Source organism: Melanerpes formicivorus, unplaced genomic scaffold (genome assembly GCF_026170545.1).
Source record: "Melanerpes formicivorus ecotype bairdi unplaced genomic scaffold, bMelFor1.0.p_v2 SCAF_11, whole genome shotgun sequence".
NCBI classification, from domain to species: Eukaryota; Metazoa; Chordata; class Aves; order Piciformes; family Picidae; genus Melanerpes; species Melanerpes formicivorus.
Window position 1 is genome coordinate 278,252 of NW_027142363.1, and position 18,179 is coordinate 296,430.

The following is an 18,179-nucleotide window of genomic DNA, read 5'->3' on the forward strand; positions in this document are numbered from 1 at the left end:
CTCTTCCATATGCAAGGGGTCACAGGTACTGACTGCTGTCCTCCCCACCCTCTCCCCTCCTGCAGGAGGCACTGGCAAGGGTCACAAATGCTGTGGTGGTCATACAGGAAAGTGTGTCTGTCTTTGTTGTTGAATGGAAGCTTACAAGGGCTCTGGAGTCCTGACTCTTGGTTGCAGTTAGTGCTTGGCAGTACACATTGGTTCAGATTAAACCAGGCTGTACAAAACCAGACCTGGACCAGAAAGCAATATTGCCCTGCCATAGGCAGTCCAGGTTGGAATGGTTCACATCAAAGCTGCAACCAAAGCACAGGCTGCAGACTTGGCAGCTGTCAGGGTGGGATGGGAGAAGCTCTGAGCAGTTGGAAAGCACCAGCCACACGTTTCTGAAGCAGCCAGCTGTGTCACTGGTGTGACCAAGCAATGGCTTCAGTGGTCACTTTGCAGCCTGCAGTGTCACACACCCTTGGTGGCTCATGTCCCCAGAGCTTGCACAAGAGCTTCCTTGCTGAGGCTGTGCAGCAAGCGGTGGCCATGGAGGAGCTGTGGAGGGGAAGCTTGGCTGCTGTGAGAGCTGCCTGCAGAGCAGGGTTTGAGCTCTGGTGCTGGTGTTTCCAGTCTGTGTTGTGGCTGCCTCTGAACTGCAGCTCTGGTGAGGAGTGTTTATCCCTAGCAAGCACCTTGCTGATGCTGAACAGGTCCTGTTGGTGCTGCAGACTGGCAAATGCTTTCTGCTGGGGCAGTGTACAGACTACACATTCTGGGCTCATTTCTGCTCTGTTTGGATCTCTGTGGGAGCTGATGTAAGTGGTTTGTGTGGTGACAGGAGCAAGGGAAACAAAAGGTCCTTTTTCTGGGAGTGGCTGGTGCTGACAGTGTGCTCCAGCAGCCTTCAGTGCAGTTGTGTTCCTCAGGGAACTTCTAAGGTCAGCTTTGATGTCTGTTTCAGTATTCCAGTGGAAGTTGTGAAGCAGCAGGGTGTGCTGGATTGGTTCCCCACTCAACAGGTGTTTTCCACACTTCCTTTTACATATTTGGCTTTTCTTACTGCCTGCATTCCATGCCTCTCCCATCCACATCCTCTGCCTTTCTCCTTTGGGCAAGGCTTAATTGTCAGGTAGAGGTTTTGCCAGACAAATTTCCCCCTGCAGTTGCAGACACTGACTCTCCCCATGATGCTGTGAGTCAGGAGCAAGCTTGGGGGTTTTGATTGGCTAATTGCAAGCTACATTTCAGAGGTAGGGAGCACTCTCTAGAGAGAAAGCCTGGTGTGGCTGCTGGAGAGAAGAATGTTTTGAGCAGCTCTCTGTGTTGGTGCTGTGAGGAATCTGTTTGCTCCAGTCGCTGGCTTTCACAGTGAGAAATGCTGGAAGCACCAGACAGGAAACATACAGGCAGGACAAGCACTGTGCCTTCAGGGAGAGCTGTGTGGTAATGGCTGTGAGCTTTCTGTTGGGAGTGGTCCTGCTGGGCTCTGGGAGTGTTCAGCTTTGCTGTCAGCTCAGACTGGTCACAGTTTGTGAAGGGTTACTTCATTTGGTTACTGAGTTCACTGCAGTAACTCCTTCTTGGGTGGATGTCCTTCACCCTGTCCCTAGATGGATGCTGACCTCCTGAAAGAGCTTTCAGTCTCTTGCCAGTTTCCTCATCCAGCGGCTGAAGGCACTTCCCTGAGTGGGTTTAGTGCAGAGCTGAATGCTGGGCACCAACAGCCAGTTAAAATGAGTTCCCCTTGCCAGCCAAGGTCAGAGCAGAGCCTGCAGTGTGCCCAGGCAGCCAAGAGGGCCAATGGCATCCTGGCCTGCATCAGGAACAGTGTGGCCAGCAGGAGCAGGGAGGTCATTCTGCCCCTGTGCGCTGCACTGGTTAGGCCACACCTTGAGTCCTGTGTCCAGTTCTGGGCCCCTCAGTTTAGGAAGGAGGTTGACTTGCTGGAACGAGTCCAGAGAAGGGCAACAAAGTTGGTGAAGGGTTTGGAACACAGCCCTGTGAGGAGAGGCTGAGGGAGCTGGGGTTGCTCAGCCTGGAGAAGAGGAGGCTCAGGGGAGACCTTATCACTCTCTACAACTACCTGAAGGGAGGTTGTAGGCAGGCAGAGGTTGGTCTCTTCTCCCAGGCAACCAGCACCAGAACAAGAGGACACAGTCTCAGGGGAGGTTTAGGCTGGATGTTAGGAAGAAGTTCTATACAGAGAGAGCAATTGGCCATTGGAATGGGCTGCCCAGGGAGGTGGTGGAGTCACCATCACTGGAGGTGTTCAGGAGGAGACTTGATGGGGTGCTTGGTGCCATGGTTTAGCTGTTTGGGTGGGTTGGATTGGTTGATGGGTTGGACACGATGATCTTGAAGGTCTCTTCCAACCTGGTTTGTTCTATATTCTATGACCACTGCAGAGCTGCAGCAGCCCCAGGCAGCAGTTAAATTGCATTTCCCCACGTTCTTGCACAGTGAAGTGGGGGCTTCTCTATTCAGAAGTACCTGGTTGCCATCCCTGCTTGGCTTTCAGCAGGACTGTTCTGTAACACTTAGTCTTTAGACAGGACTCCTCCCTCCAGGAGAGCTCTTCTTTGCAGTCTGGGAATTCAGTGCTTCTCTGGATGAAGGTAGTGTGGAGCTTAGTTGTGCTGCCTCTTCTCATTCCTGGAGTCTCTCTCCTACATTCCTATTCAGTATCCTCAAGTTTGTTCCTTTCCCCAGAGCATGAATGTCAGCAGTGCAGCACTGGTCTGCTGCTGCAGCAGGCACTGAGAGCCAGGAGGGCAGGGATGGCACACCTTGTGCCCCACATCATTTCATGAGCTCCTCCACTGACAGCAGTGCAGCAGAACTGGAGTTCATTCCCTTTTCCTTGGCTCTGCAGTTCTTCCCAGGGCTGTTGTCTCTTCATTACAGCACAGTGATTGCGTTGGAGTTCCACTGTGCATTTCTCAGCTTGAAGACCAACATTAAAGGGCAGCAAAGAAAGAGCAGCACTCCTGCCTTGAAGAAAACAGGAAGGCAAGTAGGAGAAGGCAGTCTTCTTCCTAGACCCCAAGTGTTCCATGAGGGAACAAAAGTACCTTCAAGTAGCTAATTATAAAATGAGGGTAAATAAAACTAAGACCTTTGAAACCTTTCACGCTCACTCTGAGACCTGGTCAGTCCTTCTGCTCAGCAAATTTCCTGCAGGGCTTTTGGCTAAGAGCATGAGGAGAGCTGTTTGGACTTCTCCTTCTTGTTGGCTCCTCCTCCCTCACATTTAAGTTAGAGCTGGATTTGAATGCTCTGGTAAAGATCTCATTTGCTGAGCAGGTTCCTTCTCTGGCTTTCCTGGCTCTGAGGCTTGCTCAGCTCCTGCACAACTTGCCAGCTGAGCAGAAAGGTCCTGCAGAGTCCTGGGTTTGCCTCTCCCACTGGCTGTGGGGCTGTTCTGGGGTGTATTTGTGGCTTTCTCTCTCCCTTGCTGAACAGAAGCAGCTGTGAATGCTGTTCCTCCTGTGACACTGTGGGCAAGCAGGGTGTGTTCCAAAGGCTTTATCAAACTCTGCTTGTTATGGACTTGGAGATGCCCTTCCCCTGAGCAGGGGGTGACCAAGCAGTGTCTCAGCATCCTAGTGCCAGTTCTACAGGGGTGAAGTACCAAGCACTTAATTTTTGTAGTGAGAAGAGCATCAGGATATCTTTACAGGTAGATGAGGTGGCTGGGCTGGGAGGGTGCCTGAGGTGACACACTTCACCTGCATTTCCATTTCAGTGCCCCTCAAATTCTGTTCCCTCTTTGGCCTTTCAGTTGTACTGCCTGTGTATAAATTGCTGAGAAACCTAAAGGTCTAATTCTCTTTCAACTAAATCTATTTTCACTCCAGACATGTCTAATTCTCCAGTAGCTGCAGTCAGGTGTTCCCTGGGTGATTTGAAGTTCAGGTTGTTTGAAAACACATTTCCAGATGTTTATAGCAGCATGAGAAATCTGACAGGTCTGGAAGGAGCTCTTCTCTGGAGTGACATTCTCAGTGCCTGGCTGATTGGAGGGACTCCAGCAGCTCCCTCTCACTGCTTTGTGAGATCAAACGGCCTTCTGCTGGCTTCACATTTCATCCCAAATGTCACTTCATTTTGTACCAAGCACTGGATGAATCAGGTAAGATGAAGAGTAATCAGCACTCCTTTTCCAGCAGCCTTATGTGAATGAAAAGCTGTCACCCTGCAAGCAGCTGTGAAGGCAGGGTCTGGGCAGTTGATCCTGGCTTAGTGCTGTGTGTGAATTTGGACTGCTTGTGTCACCCTGCTGAGCACTGAGCTGCTGAAGAGAGCAACAAGGTTCTCCTTGTTCTCAGCTCTCCCTGTCCCTCAGTGCAGCCTGGATTGCCATTGCTCTTGGGAGCTTGGGTGCAGTGGTGGCTGGGCTGCTTTGGGTTGGTTCTCCCATTTCTCTTTCATTGTCTTAAAACACTCACAGGATGTCAGGGGGTGGAAGGCACCCAAGAAGATCATGGAGTCCAACCCCCCTGCCAGAGCAGTTACAGCTGTGGGGTTGGTTTGGGGCTTTTCTTTGTGGTGTGGTGGGTTCTTTGCTGGTGGGTGTTTTTGTGTTAGTTTGTTTCTTGTGTTTTCTCCTTCTAGAAGTTCAGAGTTTGGGAGGAATGCAGTTGGTCCAGGATCTGGTGTGCTGGGGCATGTTCCACATCATGCTGTGTGCAGCTTCTTTAGGGTTTGATGAGGATCCACTACTGTCACCCTGACAGGTCTGCTCTCAGATGGATCCTGGAGCAAGGACAGCCTCAGGGAGTGTGGAACAAGGATTGTCCTTTCACTTTCCACCTAGGTGTCTGGGTTTGCTCTTTGCACAGTGCCCAAGTCCCTGGCACAAGCAGGGACTGACCTCGGAAGACACCTTGGCTGATTAGCTGCAGTCAGTCTTAGCTGGCAGCTTGTGGGGGATGAAGATAATGAAACCAAGCTGAATTCCAGAAGCTCAGGCCCTGGAGATGTGTGATACTGAAGTACAGCTTTGCTCTGGCCAAGCCCTAGCTTGCTGTGGCTGTGAGCAGCTGTGTGTGTGGGGCAGAGCTGGGAGGCCGTGGCTCAGCCAGGCCGTGGCTCAGCCAGGCTGTGGCTCAGCCAGGCCAGTGCTGGCTGCAGCTGTGCTGTACAGGACAGGAGCTCTGAAGGAGCTGTGGGGTTGGATGCCTGTTACACAAGGAAAGGCTGAGCAGTCCTTCTGGCCATGCAAGTTATCAGTACTTGGCTGGGAAAGGCACTTACTGGCCTGCTTGTAGCTGGAAGTTAGCCTTGCTGTGAGCAGAGGTTAAGACTGAGATGACCTGCAGAAATCTGCTCCAGTGTCATCTTTTTGTGCCTCTGACTTGAAGCTAGGTGCTGTGACCAGTACTCAGGGAAACAGCACTGATAATCATCACCACATCTCGAAGGAGCACTTGAGACATCACAAATTTTAATACCCCAAATCTCTGCCATTTGTTCCCTCTGTGCTTGACCCTGGAACAACAGAAATGAACCAGCAGGTCAGGCTGGTGCTGGGTGTTCACAGAATACATCTGGTTGGAGGAGACCTCAAAAGTCATCCAGTCCACTTTGTTTGGCTTCTCCACTGGAGAGATTTTGTGGGTTGGAGGCAAAATTGTGTGTAGAATGAAGCAAGCAGGGAACTAAGATGGAGGAAAGTGGCTTCTGACTCTAGGCATGGCTAAGGAACAAGATGAGGTGCTGGGATGGGATCAAAGGAGGGAGGAAGTTGAAAGCTGATGCAGGCACCAAGCAGATGGAGTAGTTGCACTCCCGAGTGCATCTCTTCACGTTCAACTCCAACAGCCTCTGGTGGATAAGGCATTTGAACAGGTTGTGTTGCCTCCTTGGAGAGGCAGAGTGTATAAAGGCAAGACAGGGACACAGGTCCTGTCTTTGCAGGTAGGCTAGAAACCCAAGGTGCTGGCAGAGCTCAGTGCTGTCTGTCTTCACATCTTCCTCAGAGCTAAGGCACCTTGGCTGAGGTGCTCCAGCTGAAAGCAGCCAGGCACAGTTCTGAGCCACTTGCCAGCTGTTTTTGTCCTGATGGCCCTGAAAGCAGTTGTTCTGAGGCTCCTGCTGCAGAGCAAGGAGGAGTCTTTCAGGCATGTGAAAATGAACAGCTAGGCTTAACATTGTGATGAGCATGAAAAAAGGTTAAGTGAGTAATGTCAGAGCTTCTGGGAGGTTTACTAGCAGTCTGTCAGTGCTTGTTGCCTTCAGAAGCCTTTGTCTGTCACGAGCTCTTGATCTACACTCCAGTTAGGCAGGCTGCTCCAGGAGGAGCACTGCTCTTTAACCTGAGCCTCAGTTTGAGCATGTCAACAATAACCATGAGCACATTTAGGCAGATTGCAAGCTTTCCTTTAAAAGAAAGAAACTGTAAGGAGTAGCAGCAGCTCCTGAGGTGCTTCCTGCAGCACACTGACCTGCTGTGCTGCTGCCAGCCTGCCAGCAGAGAGGGCAGTCAGCAGGATGTGGATCCCTGGGCTGTCCACTAGTACTAGTCTGCAGTCTGTGTAGTGGTGCCTGGTCTGCTCTGCTGTGTGGGTGCATGAGCACAGACCAGGCCATGCCAGCGAGTCTGGGTCGACGGAGATTGGAATCAATACGGCTGATCAATATGATCTAGTATTGTTCCTTTATTGCTTCATCATTGTTCCGTTATAAAGCAAGCACAGTGCAGAGCAGACAGCAGAGCTGACAGGCTAGTAAGGAGTGCGCAGAAGAAGTGCGTGTTAAGGAAAACTTTACAACTTATACAAGCTCGGGGGGCATTGCTGGCATGGCTTCACTGGCCCCTCAGGAGTGAGCACACACTGTGCTGCTGTGGGTTATTGGTTAACAGGCGGGATTGTTGATACACCTGTGTGTCCTGTCATTCCCAGATAACTCTCTGTGTTTATGGCTACCAGTGCCCTGCTTTGGTTACACAGAGCAGGCACAGCACTGTTCTGCTGTACTGCTAGCCACTGCCGCACTCATGCTGGGCACGGCCTACCACCATGTCAGGCTCTAGGCCTACACTGCCAGATTGCTCACACTGCCTGTCACAACCATTACCACAAGTGAGGAGCAGCCGAGTCCAGCTCTCGGTCTCTGTCAGCATTGTCTCAGTGGTCAGCATGCGTACACATGCCAATAAATACAGAGGGATTTGGGGTCATGACACACCCTTGGGCTTGGAAATGTGCCCCCTGCCCATGCTGCCTTGCTTTCTCCTGTGTTCTTTGGCCAAGAGTCACAACATGTGTCTGTGGTGAGAGTCCTGAACCCCAGCAGAGCAGGGCTTGTGCTCAGCTTCTGCAGAGCTTCGCTGGGGTGGAGGCTGCTGTGGGAGCCCTGTGTGCCTGCTGGATGCTTGTTGGAACTAGCAGCTGCTGTGTCCTGACAGCCCTTGCTTTGTTTGCCAGATAAATCAGATAAATATGACTCTAGAGATGTGGAGAGGCTTCAGCAGGACGATCAGTGGGTCGAGAGCTATTTGGTTTGGCGCCACGACGTCGTGGACGACACCTTGAAGATGATCGATGAAAGCTTTCAGTGGAGGAAGGAGTACACAGTTAATGGTGAGCTGTGGTTGTGATGCTTGGCTGGTGTGTCTTGCATTCCTCTTGGCCTGCAACTGGCTTCTGCCTGTGGTTTTCTTGAGCATCCTTTGAAGATGTAGGTGCCACAGAGCTGAGAAAAGCTTCTGCTCGTTTAAATGGCACAGCTGTTGTGCTGATGCTGAACCAGGCCTGTCCTGCTGCCCCTGTGCCTGTTGGAAGGTTCAGGCGAGGCAGGCAGCGCTCTCCTGGGTTGTCTTTGTGGCTTTGCTGGAGTGAAGCAATGAACGCAATGCACAGACCCCAGGGCTCTGTTGAGGGTGTTGAGAGCAAGCTCTGGCTGCAGGACTGCACAGCCTGCAGACCTCAGCAAAAGTTACCCTTTGCAATATTTCTTCTTGCACCAATAGCTTCAGTTCTCCCTCCTCTCTCAGTGGATTAGACTGCACAGCAGGAGAGGAGGCAGGAGCGACTTCAGGAGAGCAGAGTTTGCATTAGCTCAGGGAAGGCCTTGCCGAGTGGTTCACAGAAACCATTTTGTTACTTGCTGCCAGGCTCCTGCATTGCCAGGGACTCCTCTCAATGCATTTGCAGTGTGGTTGTTGCTGTTTGCTGACATGCTGTCTCCTCTGGCTTTGCAGACTTGACAGAAGCTGCCCTTCCCAAGTGGCTGTTTGAGAGTGGCGCTCTCTTCCTGCACGGGTACGATAAGGAGGGCTACAAGCTGTGTAAGTCACACGGAGCAGGGCAGCCTGTCTGCAGTCACCGACCACTGGGGTTTGTGTCCAGCATCTAACATCCCTTCTGCAGAGCCAGTGTAGCAAAAGTAGAGGTAGCTAAATGTTTGCCACTGCTGCTGTTCACCGTGAGGGCCTCTGGCCACAGGAGTGGAGGGAGGGAACTTGGCAGGCTTCAGAAGTCAGAGCTCCTTTCCCTGCTGCTAGTGCAGCTTGGCTCTGCTGCTGAAGTTCCTGTTTTGTTCTGTGTGACTGCTGCAGAGGTTCACTTCTGCACTGCACTGCCATTGCTGTTCCAGCAGCACGCATCCTGGCACACATGCAGTGCTTCACAGGGGGCCTGCAGTGGCTTTCTTGGGGTTTGGGGGTTTTCACTTTCTCTGATGCCTTTGAAATGCTCAGGAAAGGTGTGGGCAGCTGAGAAGTGTTGCAAAGCAAACTCCCAAGTTATGTGGCTACCTTCTAGCAGCTGAAGAATGAAATCTGTAGGGAAACAGTAAGTACTGCCAGGACTCTGCTGTGCTGTGTATCAGGTGGTCAGTACAGGCTGCAAATGAGGCTGCTCTAACAGCTCTCATGTTTACTTTTCATGGAGATTCACTCCCATCAGGCAATGGAGGCTTCTAAACAAACCACTCCTGAGGCTTTCCAAGCAGTGATCTTGAGCCTTGAAAAAACAACAGCATCAAAGGTGTTATTCTGCTCCTCCTTGCTTGACAAGGGCTGGCTGGTGGCAGACATACAGCAGCGGTGCAGCCTGTTACGAGGGTGACTACTTCACACACCAGCAGCATGCTCTTAATCACACCATGAGCACATCCTGCCTCCACTGCAAGCTCTCAGTGCTGTCTGTGAGATTGCTGCTTGGTTATGCTTCATGAGGTGCTGGCCTCCAGGGTAAGTATCAGGGGTGTGTGCTGCTGATACCTGACTGCAGCAGTTGGAAAGCTGCTGGTGGTTGTGCTGGGCTGCTCAGGTTGGTGATGCTGAGGGGGAGGGAGGACAAAGAGGCTTTCACATCAGTGCTTGGGCTGAGGAAGCTCTGAATTGTTCCATGAGCAGAATATGTGAGTCAGGTAAATGATGGTTTGCCATTTGTTGTCATGTAAAGATGGCTAATGGCTCAGCTTTCCACACCTGAAGTGTTGCTTGTGTGAGTGCCAGCTGGGCTGGAGTGTCTGACCTGGCAGTGCAGGCTCAGGCTGTGTCACAGCTGGCAGGTCCTGCTTGGTCAGCATTGGAGAGCTGCTGGGCCACGTGCTCTGCTCTCCCTGTTCCATAAATGGACTCACCAAATACAAAGCAGCTCTTCAGGAGCTGTTGGTTGCTTCACAAGAGTTCTGGTTTTGGATAGAGCTCTTAGTGAAGTGCTGAACTCACAGCTCCAGGATGATCTGCTGTGCTTCCAGGAAAGCTGCTTTCTGTACACGAGCCAGAGTGGGTTTTAGTTCAGTTGGAAGCAAAAGGCTTCCCAAGTCTGGGGAGGAAAACATCAGACTGGCCATGCAAGGGCTGTCAGAGCTTGGCTGATTGTGGGGGTGTGGAGGTACCAGCAGTGAAGGCTGCTCCTCGTAGTGCTGCCTGGAGTGTTTCTGTCCCCACTTCACTGTACCATCAGTGGTTTGGTTTCAGACATTTCTCTGAACTCTGTGACTTTGAGCCATGCTGCTTGCAATGGAACAGCTTTGTCTGGCTGACTCCTTGCAGGAGGCTCTGTGTGTGGCTGTCACATTTATACCACTGCTCAGTTTGTGGAGAAGTCTGCTGCTTTTTGTATAAGCCATGAGGTGTGTGGAAGTAGTTTCTCAGGAGGTGTCAACCACAGAAACCTAACCAAAGAAACAAATTCCATAAGACAGCATCCCTTGGAATGCCTGCAGAGCACAAAAGCCTGTCTGAGGGCCCTGCTGATGGAGTGTGGAAGTATGGAATGAGGACAGCCTAGGTGGAAAGTGGTCCTCACATGCATGGGAGGCATTTCTGCACTCTTCCTCCTGTGCTGCCATTCTCTGTATTGTCAGCACTGATACCACAGCAGCAGCAGGGAGAGGACATCAGCTGGGTTGGGTTGGCCCTTCAGTGGTCACGCAGTCAGCCCAGGTGTGGAATGCCAGCCCAGGGGTGAATGTCAGTCAGTCCTGCACAGTTATTTGCATGCTTTCTGCTGGTTTGGATCTTTTTTTTCAGCTTGTCTGTGTTTTTTTCTTTCTTTTCACAAGTTTGGTTCAGAGTGAAACACCATGTAAGAGATCCTAAGCAGCAACTTGAGAAAAAGAAACTGGTAGCTTTTTGGTTAGAACATTATGCAAAGAGAGATCATGGAAAGCCCTTAACAGTGGTGTTTGACATGTCTGAAACTGGGATCAGTCACATAGTAAGTATTGTGTTTCTCAGACTGCTTTCTGCATTACCCTTGTGTCCCTGGCAAGGGGGGAGCCTGGGCAGCCCTCAGCAGCTGCTAACCTCAGTGGTGTGTGGAGCTCCTCCCCAGGGCACTAGCAGGTTGCACAACTCTCTTGTTGTATTAACTGTGAGCCTTGTGCAGCACACTAGAGACTGGCTTTGAGTTTGGCCAAGCCAGAGGCTGTGGAGCAGCTGCTCACCAGCTTGCTTTCTCCTGGGTGACTGTAGTAGAATTTGGCTTTTAAGCCCCTAAAAGGCAATAGACTGAGCCATCTCTGTCATGAGTTCAGCTGCTGCCAGGTCTTCAGCAGCTCCATTTTCATTGTCATTCTTTGGGATGCATCAGTCCAGAGTGCAGGGTGGGAAATGGGGTAATGGTGAAGCATGAAAACCCTTGGTGGCTGTGATCCTTGGTCTGTTCTAACACGGCAGCATCTTCAGCTGACAGCTCTGCTCCTGTCTCCCCATCCCCCTCTCCTGTACATTCCAAGTCTTCCCTTCTGAAGTCCCTGCATGGATCTCTCTCCAACCATTGAGCTTTATTGTGCAGTGAAGAGAGCAGCTCACCAAGGAGGCTTTGCTCTCAGTGTTCATTTTAACCAAACCTCCTGGTAGTGCAGTGCTGGCCCTGCTGGGGCAGAGACCTGCTTCCTGCGGCTGCCTCGCAGATGAGGAGGAGGGGAGGTGTCTGGATGTCACCAGATGTGGTGGAGCTCTGACTTGTAGGCCTCCCAGACTCAGCTTTATACTTGGTCAGAAATATCTCCAGTGCCTTTTCAGTTCCTTGCCCAACATGCTGGCTTTGCTGCAAGCTGCTTCCTCCAAGCTTGGCCTTACCTAAGCAAGAGACTCAGCTCTTTATTCAGGCATTTAGCCAAGGTTCTGATGCATTTCTGGGTGTCCTACAGGCTGAAGGAGGAGCAGTGTGGATCAGTCACCTCTGAGTGAGTGGGGATCATTCCAAAGGTTGCCATTAGAGCTGTGAGTTGTACTGACTGGAAGAGCAGGGCTTCCCCTCTGCTTTGGGCATGGCCCTGCAGCGTGGCAGGAGCCAGGAGCAGCTGTTCCCAGCAACTGTTTCCTGTTTGTGAGGCAGAGTGGGATCACTGTTGGGCTGAGCTGGAGCTGCAGCTCAGTGTGGTGCTTTTCCAGTCAGTGTCCAGGCTTTAAGCTTCTGTCAAGCTTCTGTGCTGCTAAAGGTTTCTCTTCCTGTAGAGATTCCAGCCTGCTGCTGCTCTGCAGCAGTTCAGGTTCCCTGGCTCCCTGCGCTGATAGTAGGGCTGCTGACTCTCCTTAGACCAGAGCCCAAAGCCTGACCATAGTCCTGCAGCAATCTAAGGAGGTGCAGAGCATTGCAGTGGGGTTGGATGGTGTTTGTAGTCACACAGCCAGTGCCAGTGAGTGCAAACTGTGCTGCTCAGTGAGTGCCTCCCCAAGCCTGTGTCTGCTGTGCTGCTGCCTGCTGTGTCTCATCTCTGCTCTCCTTGCAGGACTTGGATTTTGTTCGGTTCATCGTCAACTGCTTCACAGACTACTACCCAAACTTCCTCAGTAAGTACTGCCTGGCACCTCCTGGGCACTGCCCTCAGCTGCTGCAGGGGGTGGGCAGCCCAGCTCACTGCAGCACGTGCCCTGTGGAAGCTGCATGGAGCACGGAGGGGCTCCAGGTCTGGAATGGCTTTGTGCCGGTGAGTCAGCACAGCTTCAGCCTGTGAAGGAGCTCCACAAACCCCAACTCTTTCCATCAAATAACCTAACTCAGATTCAAAACTGATTGAAGCATCTGCTGGAGCTGACCTGGCCTGGTGCTGCCTTCTTGTTACTTGGGTGCAAGCTTTGCAGGCTTGCATGGCAGTTGGTGTCCAGTAGGAGCCTTCAGGGGACAAAAGATGAAAGTCTGTGGGAGTTTGCAGGGAGCAGGGGAGCAAGGCTTGCTTGTGGCACACCTGCCTGCTAGTTCTTTGTGGACAGTTTCTGATAGTTCCTCTTGCACCAGTTCTAAATCTGAGGTGAAAATGTGGCTGCAAACACTGACATTGTGTCCAGCAGCTCCTTGAACTCTGCAGGTTGAATTCAGCTTGGCCATCAGAGCTCAGGAGTTTGGTCAAATACCAAACCTGGAGGCAAGTGCAACATTATGCTTCTGATTTGATCCTTTCTGTGGCCTTTAAGGGGAAAATGTTGGGGTGCTTCAACGTCTCAGCTCTCTCTGCTGAAGCAGAGCTTGGGGGCAGTGTGGCTTTACAAAGACTGTTGCTGCTTGTCTCTGTGGGAAGAGGAGGGCCTCCACTTGTTAAGCTCCTTTTGCCCTGGTCAGTAGCTGTTCCCCATACAAAAGCAAGCAGGCAGGTGTCTGACATGGAGCAGCCACTGGGCATGCCTGTGGTTGCTGTGCTGCTGCTGGAAGGAGCTGGCATTCAGATGGTTTCCTTCTCTTTCTCTCCCCAGCAAAGATAGTGATCTTTGAGATGCCCTGGATAATGAATGGTGAGTCCCTGGGTTTGCTGTTTCCTTTGGGTGGTGTTTAGATCAGGACAACCTTTCAGAACAGCAGAGGGAGGAAAGCTGTCTCTGCTCAGGGCAGGTACAGGTGGTGGAGTTGGTGAGATGTGCACCTCTGAGCCTGGCAGGTCCTAGGCTGCTTTCTGGCCTTCCTGCTAGCGCTGTGCTGGGCCATGCTTGGGAGGGAGTCCCTCTTCATCCTGTTACCTTTTAAGGCTTGGGAGACCTGGACAGCCTCTTAAAGCTAGAAGGCACAGCTTTGAGAGGTGGATGCTGACATTCCTTGCGCTGTGATGTGTGTGCTTAATTAACTTTAATGATGATGTCCAAGGAAAAACACCGGTCCTGTATCTTGACCTTAGGAACACAGGATTTTGTGTTGGCTTTCTCCTTCCTGTACATCCCTCATTTCCCAGGGGGGCTGCAGGTGCTCTGTAGATCTTAGTCAGTGTCCTTCAAAGCAGCAAAGCAAGTGCTTGTCTCAGACAAGAAGAGTACATCCAGATCTCTCCCAGCCTCTCCCTCAGATGTGGAATACAATTGAAATCACAGAGCTGTCAGGGCTGGAAGGGACCTCAAGGCTCAGCCAGTTCCAACCCCCTGCCATGGGCAGGGACACCTCACACTACAGCAGGTTGCTCACAGCCACCTCCAGCCTGGCTGCAAACACCTCCAGGCATGAGGCTGCCACCACCTCCCTGGGCAACCTGTGCCAGGCTCTCACCACCCTCATGGGGAACAACTTCTTCCTCACAGCCAATTTCAATCTCCCCACTTCTAGTTCTGCTCCATCCCCTGCAGTTCTCTCCCTCCCTGACACCCTCAGAAGTCCTTCCCCAGCTTTGTGGTAGCCCCCTGCAGATAGCGGTAGGCCACAGTGAGGTCTCCTGTCCAGGGGAGTGTGTTCATTACCCATCTGCTCTCTAGAGAATGCTCTTCCTCACCCCTGCACACCCAGCTCACCTCTGCCTCTTGCTTCCTGCTCCTCCAGCTGCTTTCAAGATCGTGAAGGGCTGGCTTGGCCCAGATGCCATCAGCATGCTGAAGTTCACCAACAAGAGTGATGTGCAGGAGTACATCAGTGCAGAGTATCTGCCCCCTCACATGGGTGGAACTGTGAGTACCTGAAGGGTTCCTGGCTCTTCTGGGAAAAGCTGAGCCTTGGCTTTGTGGCCTTCACCTCTGGGGCTGGGAGTGGGCACTTGGTGGATGTGGAGCTTCTGGAGGCTGTTCTGCTAATGGCAGTTTCTAAATCAGATTAATGTGGAAGAGGGTAGCTTGGAGAGCCTGGTACCTGACACAGCTGCAGGAGCCACTGCTCCAGACCATCTCAGTCTCTTGCAGTGGAAGTGGATACATCCCTGCTTTCAGTGGAAATGACTTCATTACTCTTTAGAGCTCTAAGGAACTGCTTCAAGCCTCACTCCTCCTTCAGTTCTTCCTCTGTCCCTCCTGGTGAACTGGAGGTGGTGCTGATTTATGAAGCAAGTTCTGTGAGCAGAACATGGGCCCTCTGCTCCAAGGCTGTGCAGCCAAGACAATCCTGCTGCAGTTACTGTTGCCTTTGCTTCTGGGCCTGCACTTTAGGATGTGTGTAGCAGATTCTTCCCTAGGAGTTTATGAGGGCTGCAGAGAGTGTGCTGCATGGATCCTCTTCCAGTGCAGTCCAAGCAGCAAAACAGCACAACCTTCATGGAGGAGGCTGCAGCAGGAGGATGCTTTTCTTCAGCTCTGTTTGCAGCCTGTCCATGGCAGTGCAGTAGGCCCCCTGTAGATGAGCTGTTTGTACTTGCTCTCTCCCTGCAGTGTTTTTGGAGTTACAGCAGGAACAGTGCAGAGAAAGGGAAGACCTTGCCTCAGCAGTAGCAGCAGAGATCATGTTCCTTAGTGTGTGGGCTGAAGGTGGAGCTCTGGTAGCCAGAGCATAACAAAAGTGGTCTGGGGAGCACCCAGCACTGAGCTGCCCTGCTTTGTGTTTGGCTGAAAGTAGCAGCCTTTAAACAATGCTGCTGTGTAAAATGCTTGAGGGAAAGCCATCCCTGTCCCCTCTGCAAAGCTGCTGCTCAGCCTCCCCAGGCTCCTGAGAGAACTTCCTCAACTTCAGGAGTCAGCACTGCAGGAGGGCTGAGGATGCTTGAATTGGCTTTGGGAGGGATCTGAATGGATGAAGCAGTGGCTTTGGGCCTGGCTTCTGGTGTTGTGCTGTTGTTGCAGGGGAGGGCAGAGTTCTTGGCCCCCTTCTTAGAGCTGAGTGGCTGCTGTCTGCTCTTCAGACCATCTCAGAGCTGTACCTGTAGAGAAAGAACTCCTGGCTTGGTGAACATCCTCCTGGAGGGTCTGGTTGAGCACATGACCTTAGAGTTGTCCTCTAACCTGCCTGGGGCCTCCTTGCCAGGTAGTGATTGTTGGCCAAGTGTCTGCATGTTGCCCATCCAAGAGCACTGACAAGTTCCAGAGTCATGGAAGCAGCTTGCCCAGAGCTACTTGTTGGCAGTGACAGAAATGATGTGTAGGGTAGGGACAGACTGGCTTGAGAAGAGCTGAAAAGGGTTTGAGTCTCATAAACCCAGCCTCAGCTGTGTGGTGAAGCCCTGCATGTGCTCTGGCCAAGGGCTGACCTGTGGATACTTGGCCACTGGGTGGGCTTTTGGCCCCAGAGCTGTCAGCCTCTGGAAGCACTGCCAGCAAACACTGCAGAGCTGTGCTGGGGATCTTCCCAGAGAGCTCCCCAGCACTGACAGGAGAGCAGGACTGCATCTCTGACAGCAAGGCCATCCCCATAGCCACAGCTTCTTGACCTCTCAGAAGCTCTTTGCTGAATGTGGTTAGCTGTGGCTCCTCTGCAGGCAACTGGATAGTGCTCCAGCACTGCTGGTGGTGTCAGGCCTCCTCTCTGTGCTTTGCAGAGGCAGTGTCTGACTTGCACAACTTTATTGCCCTCATTTTCCACCCTGGTGTGGGTTGGGTTTTTACCTTCTCATTCTTTGTCGTGTCTGATTTCCACACACCTAGGAACAGACCACCTGCACTGTGCTGTTGGCAAGGACAATGAAGAGCACAGCATAGCTGCACCTGGTTTGTGCTCAGCACAGCACCATAAGCAGGCTCCTGGCACCTCTCCTCTGTTCCCCTGCTAGGATGCATCTTGGAAGAGCCAGGCCTGGCCAGGTGTAGACAGGTGGTGGAGTGGGTCACTGGCTGGGTGCCTGGGGGAGATCCTGGGAGTGTAGGAGCAGAGGAATCAAGGTGTCCAAGGGGATGAACAAACAAATGCATCCTGGTAACAGGAGCTCAAGTATGCTGCTTCTGCATGGCTCAGGTCCCTTGGGTATGCTATTGGATTGGGATCCCAAAAGCTGAGGCCTGGGCTGCAGGATACGTCCAAGGTGCACACAGCAGCAGGTGAGGTGCACAGGGTCCCCTCAGAATGGATCACTGACAGATGCAGCAGGCAGCCAGTGGCAGTGTCCTTGTAGAAGCCCCCATAAAGCATGGCAGCAGCTGCAGAAGGCACCTCTCATCCTCTCCAAACCTTGTGTTCTAGGACTCCTTCAAGTACAGTTACCCTCCCCTGGTGGATGATGATTTCCAGACTCCCCTGTGTGAGAATGGGCCCATCACCAGTGAAGATGAGCATGAGAGCAAGGAAGAGCTGGAGGCAGACACCAAGGAGCCTGGGGAGCTGAATGAAGAGCCAAGCCCCAGCCAGAAAAAGGTACCTGGCTGAAGGCTGAGCAGCACTGCTGAATGGTCCCAGAGTGGCACAGGTCTTGTCTCTGGCCTGGCTTTTGCTTTGTATTTACTTTCTAACCCTTGTTTTCTGCCCTGCAGTTTGCCAAAAGAGCTCAGGAAGCCTGCAAAGCTGCTTGCAGTCTGCCCCTTCTTGTCTGTCCAGAGCAGTGTTGTGCTTCTGAAGGAGTGCCCTGTGGAGCAAACACTCAGGCTCTGGAGCAGAATGAGCTGTGCAGTAGAACTCAAAAGCTTTCTGTCTTCTGCTCTCCCCATTCTGACTCCCTAGGTGGTGCCTCTTTAGCCCTGGCTCTCTGGTGATGCACACCTGGCTGTCAGCTGCTGAGCTCAGTAGCTGCATGAGAAGCAGGACCACTGCACTGTTTGCCCTTTCCTGGCTGTCAGTTTGCTTCCTTCAGCTACTGACCAAATCTCAAGAGACCAAAGGTTTCGTTTAGCCTCAGGGGCGATGTGTCCCTCCCCCATCGCTCTGCTTTGGCAGTGTCCTTCCTGCAGTGCTGCTTGTCCAGCAGCACAAGGGCACTGTTCTGCAGGAGATGGTGCTCCAGAGTATGCTCTGCCAGTCAGTGGGGCACCACCCTTGGAAAGAGGAGAGCAGGTCTGAGCACAGCTGGGTCTGCAGAGCCACACATTCAGTGCCACAGCTCTGGGCTGAACTGCTGGATCCTGCTTGCTGCAGCAGCTTGCTCCAAAGTTGTTGCTGGGTTTGATTTACTGCTTTACACTTTGGTTGGAGGGGACCTCTGGAACTCACCCAGGGCACAGGTACACAAACAATCCCACAGCTCCCCAGCTGTTCAAATGCTCTTTGATAAGGATAGCTCTCAACCAGCAGACTTCAAGTGCCTCCCGCTGCGGGGACCTTGGAGCGGATGAGCTCTGAGGTCCCTTCCAACCTGAGCCATTCTGTGAGGTGATTTGTGGCTGTCTTTCCTGCACTCCCAGGTTTTGTCTGCAGACTCTCGTGAGCACTAAGAATGTGTCAGATGTATTTTACATGTGTGTGCCTCCCCTTACCCAGAGAGGAGCCTGGGCAGTCAGTGCCTGTCCTCTAGGTGCCTTCTGACCTCAGGGTGTGCTGCTGTCGTGGTCACTGGGAGCTTTAGCCAGCTCTCTGCAGGATGAAGCCCAACACATAACCGGTGTCCACAGCTGCACACCAGGCTGTCACCACCAGTGTAGTGATTGTGAAAACATCAAACTGCTGAGTGCTCTCTGTTACCAAACCTCTTCT

General features: G+C 52.3%; 1 protein-coding gene across 2 annotated transcripts in view; it reads left to right on the plus strand.

Annotated features, from left to right (window-relative positions):
* Nucleotides 1-18,179, plus strand: part of MOSPD2 (motile sperm domain containing 2) — a 32,877-nt gene that overhangs the window by 3,445 nt on the left and 11,253 nt on the right. For both annotated transcript variants that reach the window (XM_068144406.1, XM_068144407.1), the window contains exons 3-9: nucleotides 7,419-7,574; nucleotides 8,195-8,281; nucleotides 10,510-10,664; nucleotides 12,184-12,244; nucleotides 13,142-13,180; nucleotides 14,187-14,311; nucleotides 16,740-16,910. In XM_068144406.1, coding sequence (XP_068000507.1) covers nucleotides 7,419-7,574; nucleotides 8,195-8,281; nucleotides 10,510-10,664; nucleotides 12,184-12,244; nucleotides 13,142-13,180; nucleotides 14,187-14,311; nucleotides 16,740-16,910 — 794 coding nt within the window. The remainder of the gene's footprint in view (nucleotides 1-7,418; nucleotides 7,575-8,194; nucleotides 8,282-10,509; nucleotides 10,665-12,183; nucleotides 12,245-13,141; nucleotides 13,181-14,186; nucleotides 14,312-16,739; nucleotides 16,911-18,179) is intronic.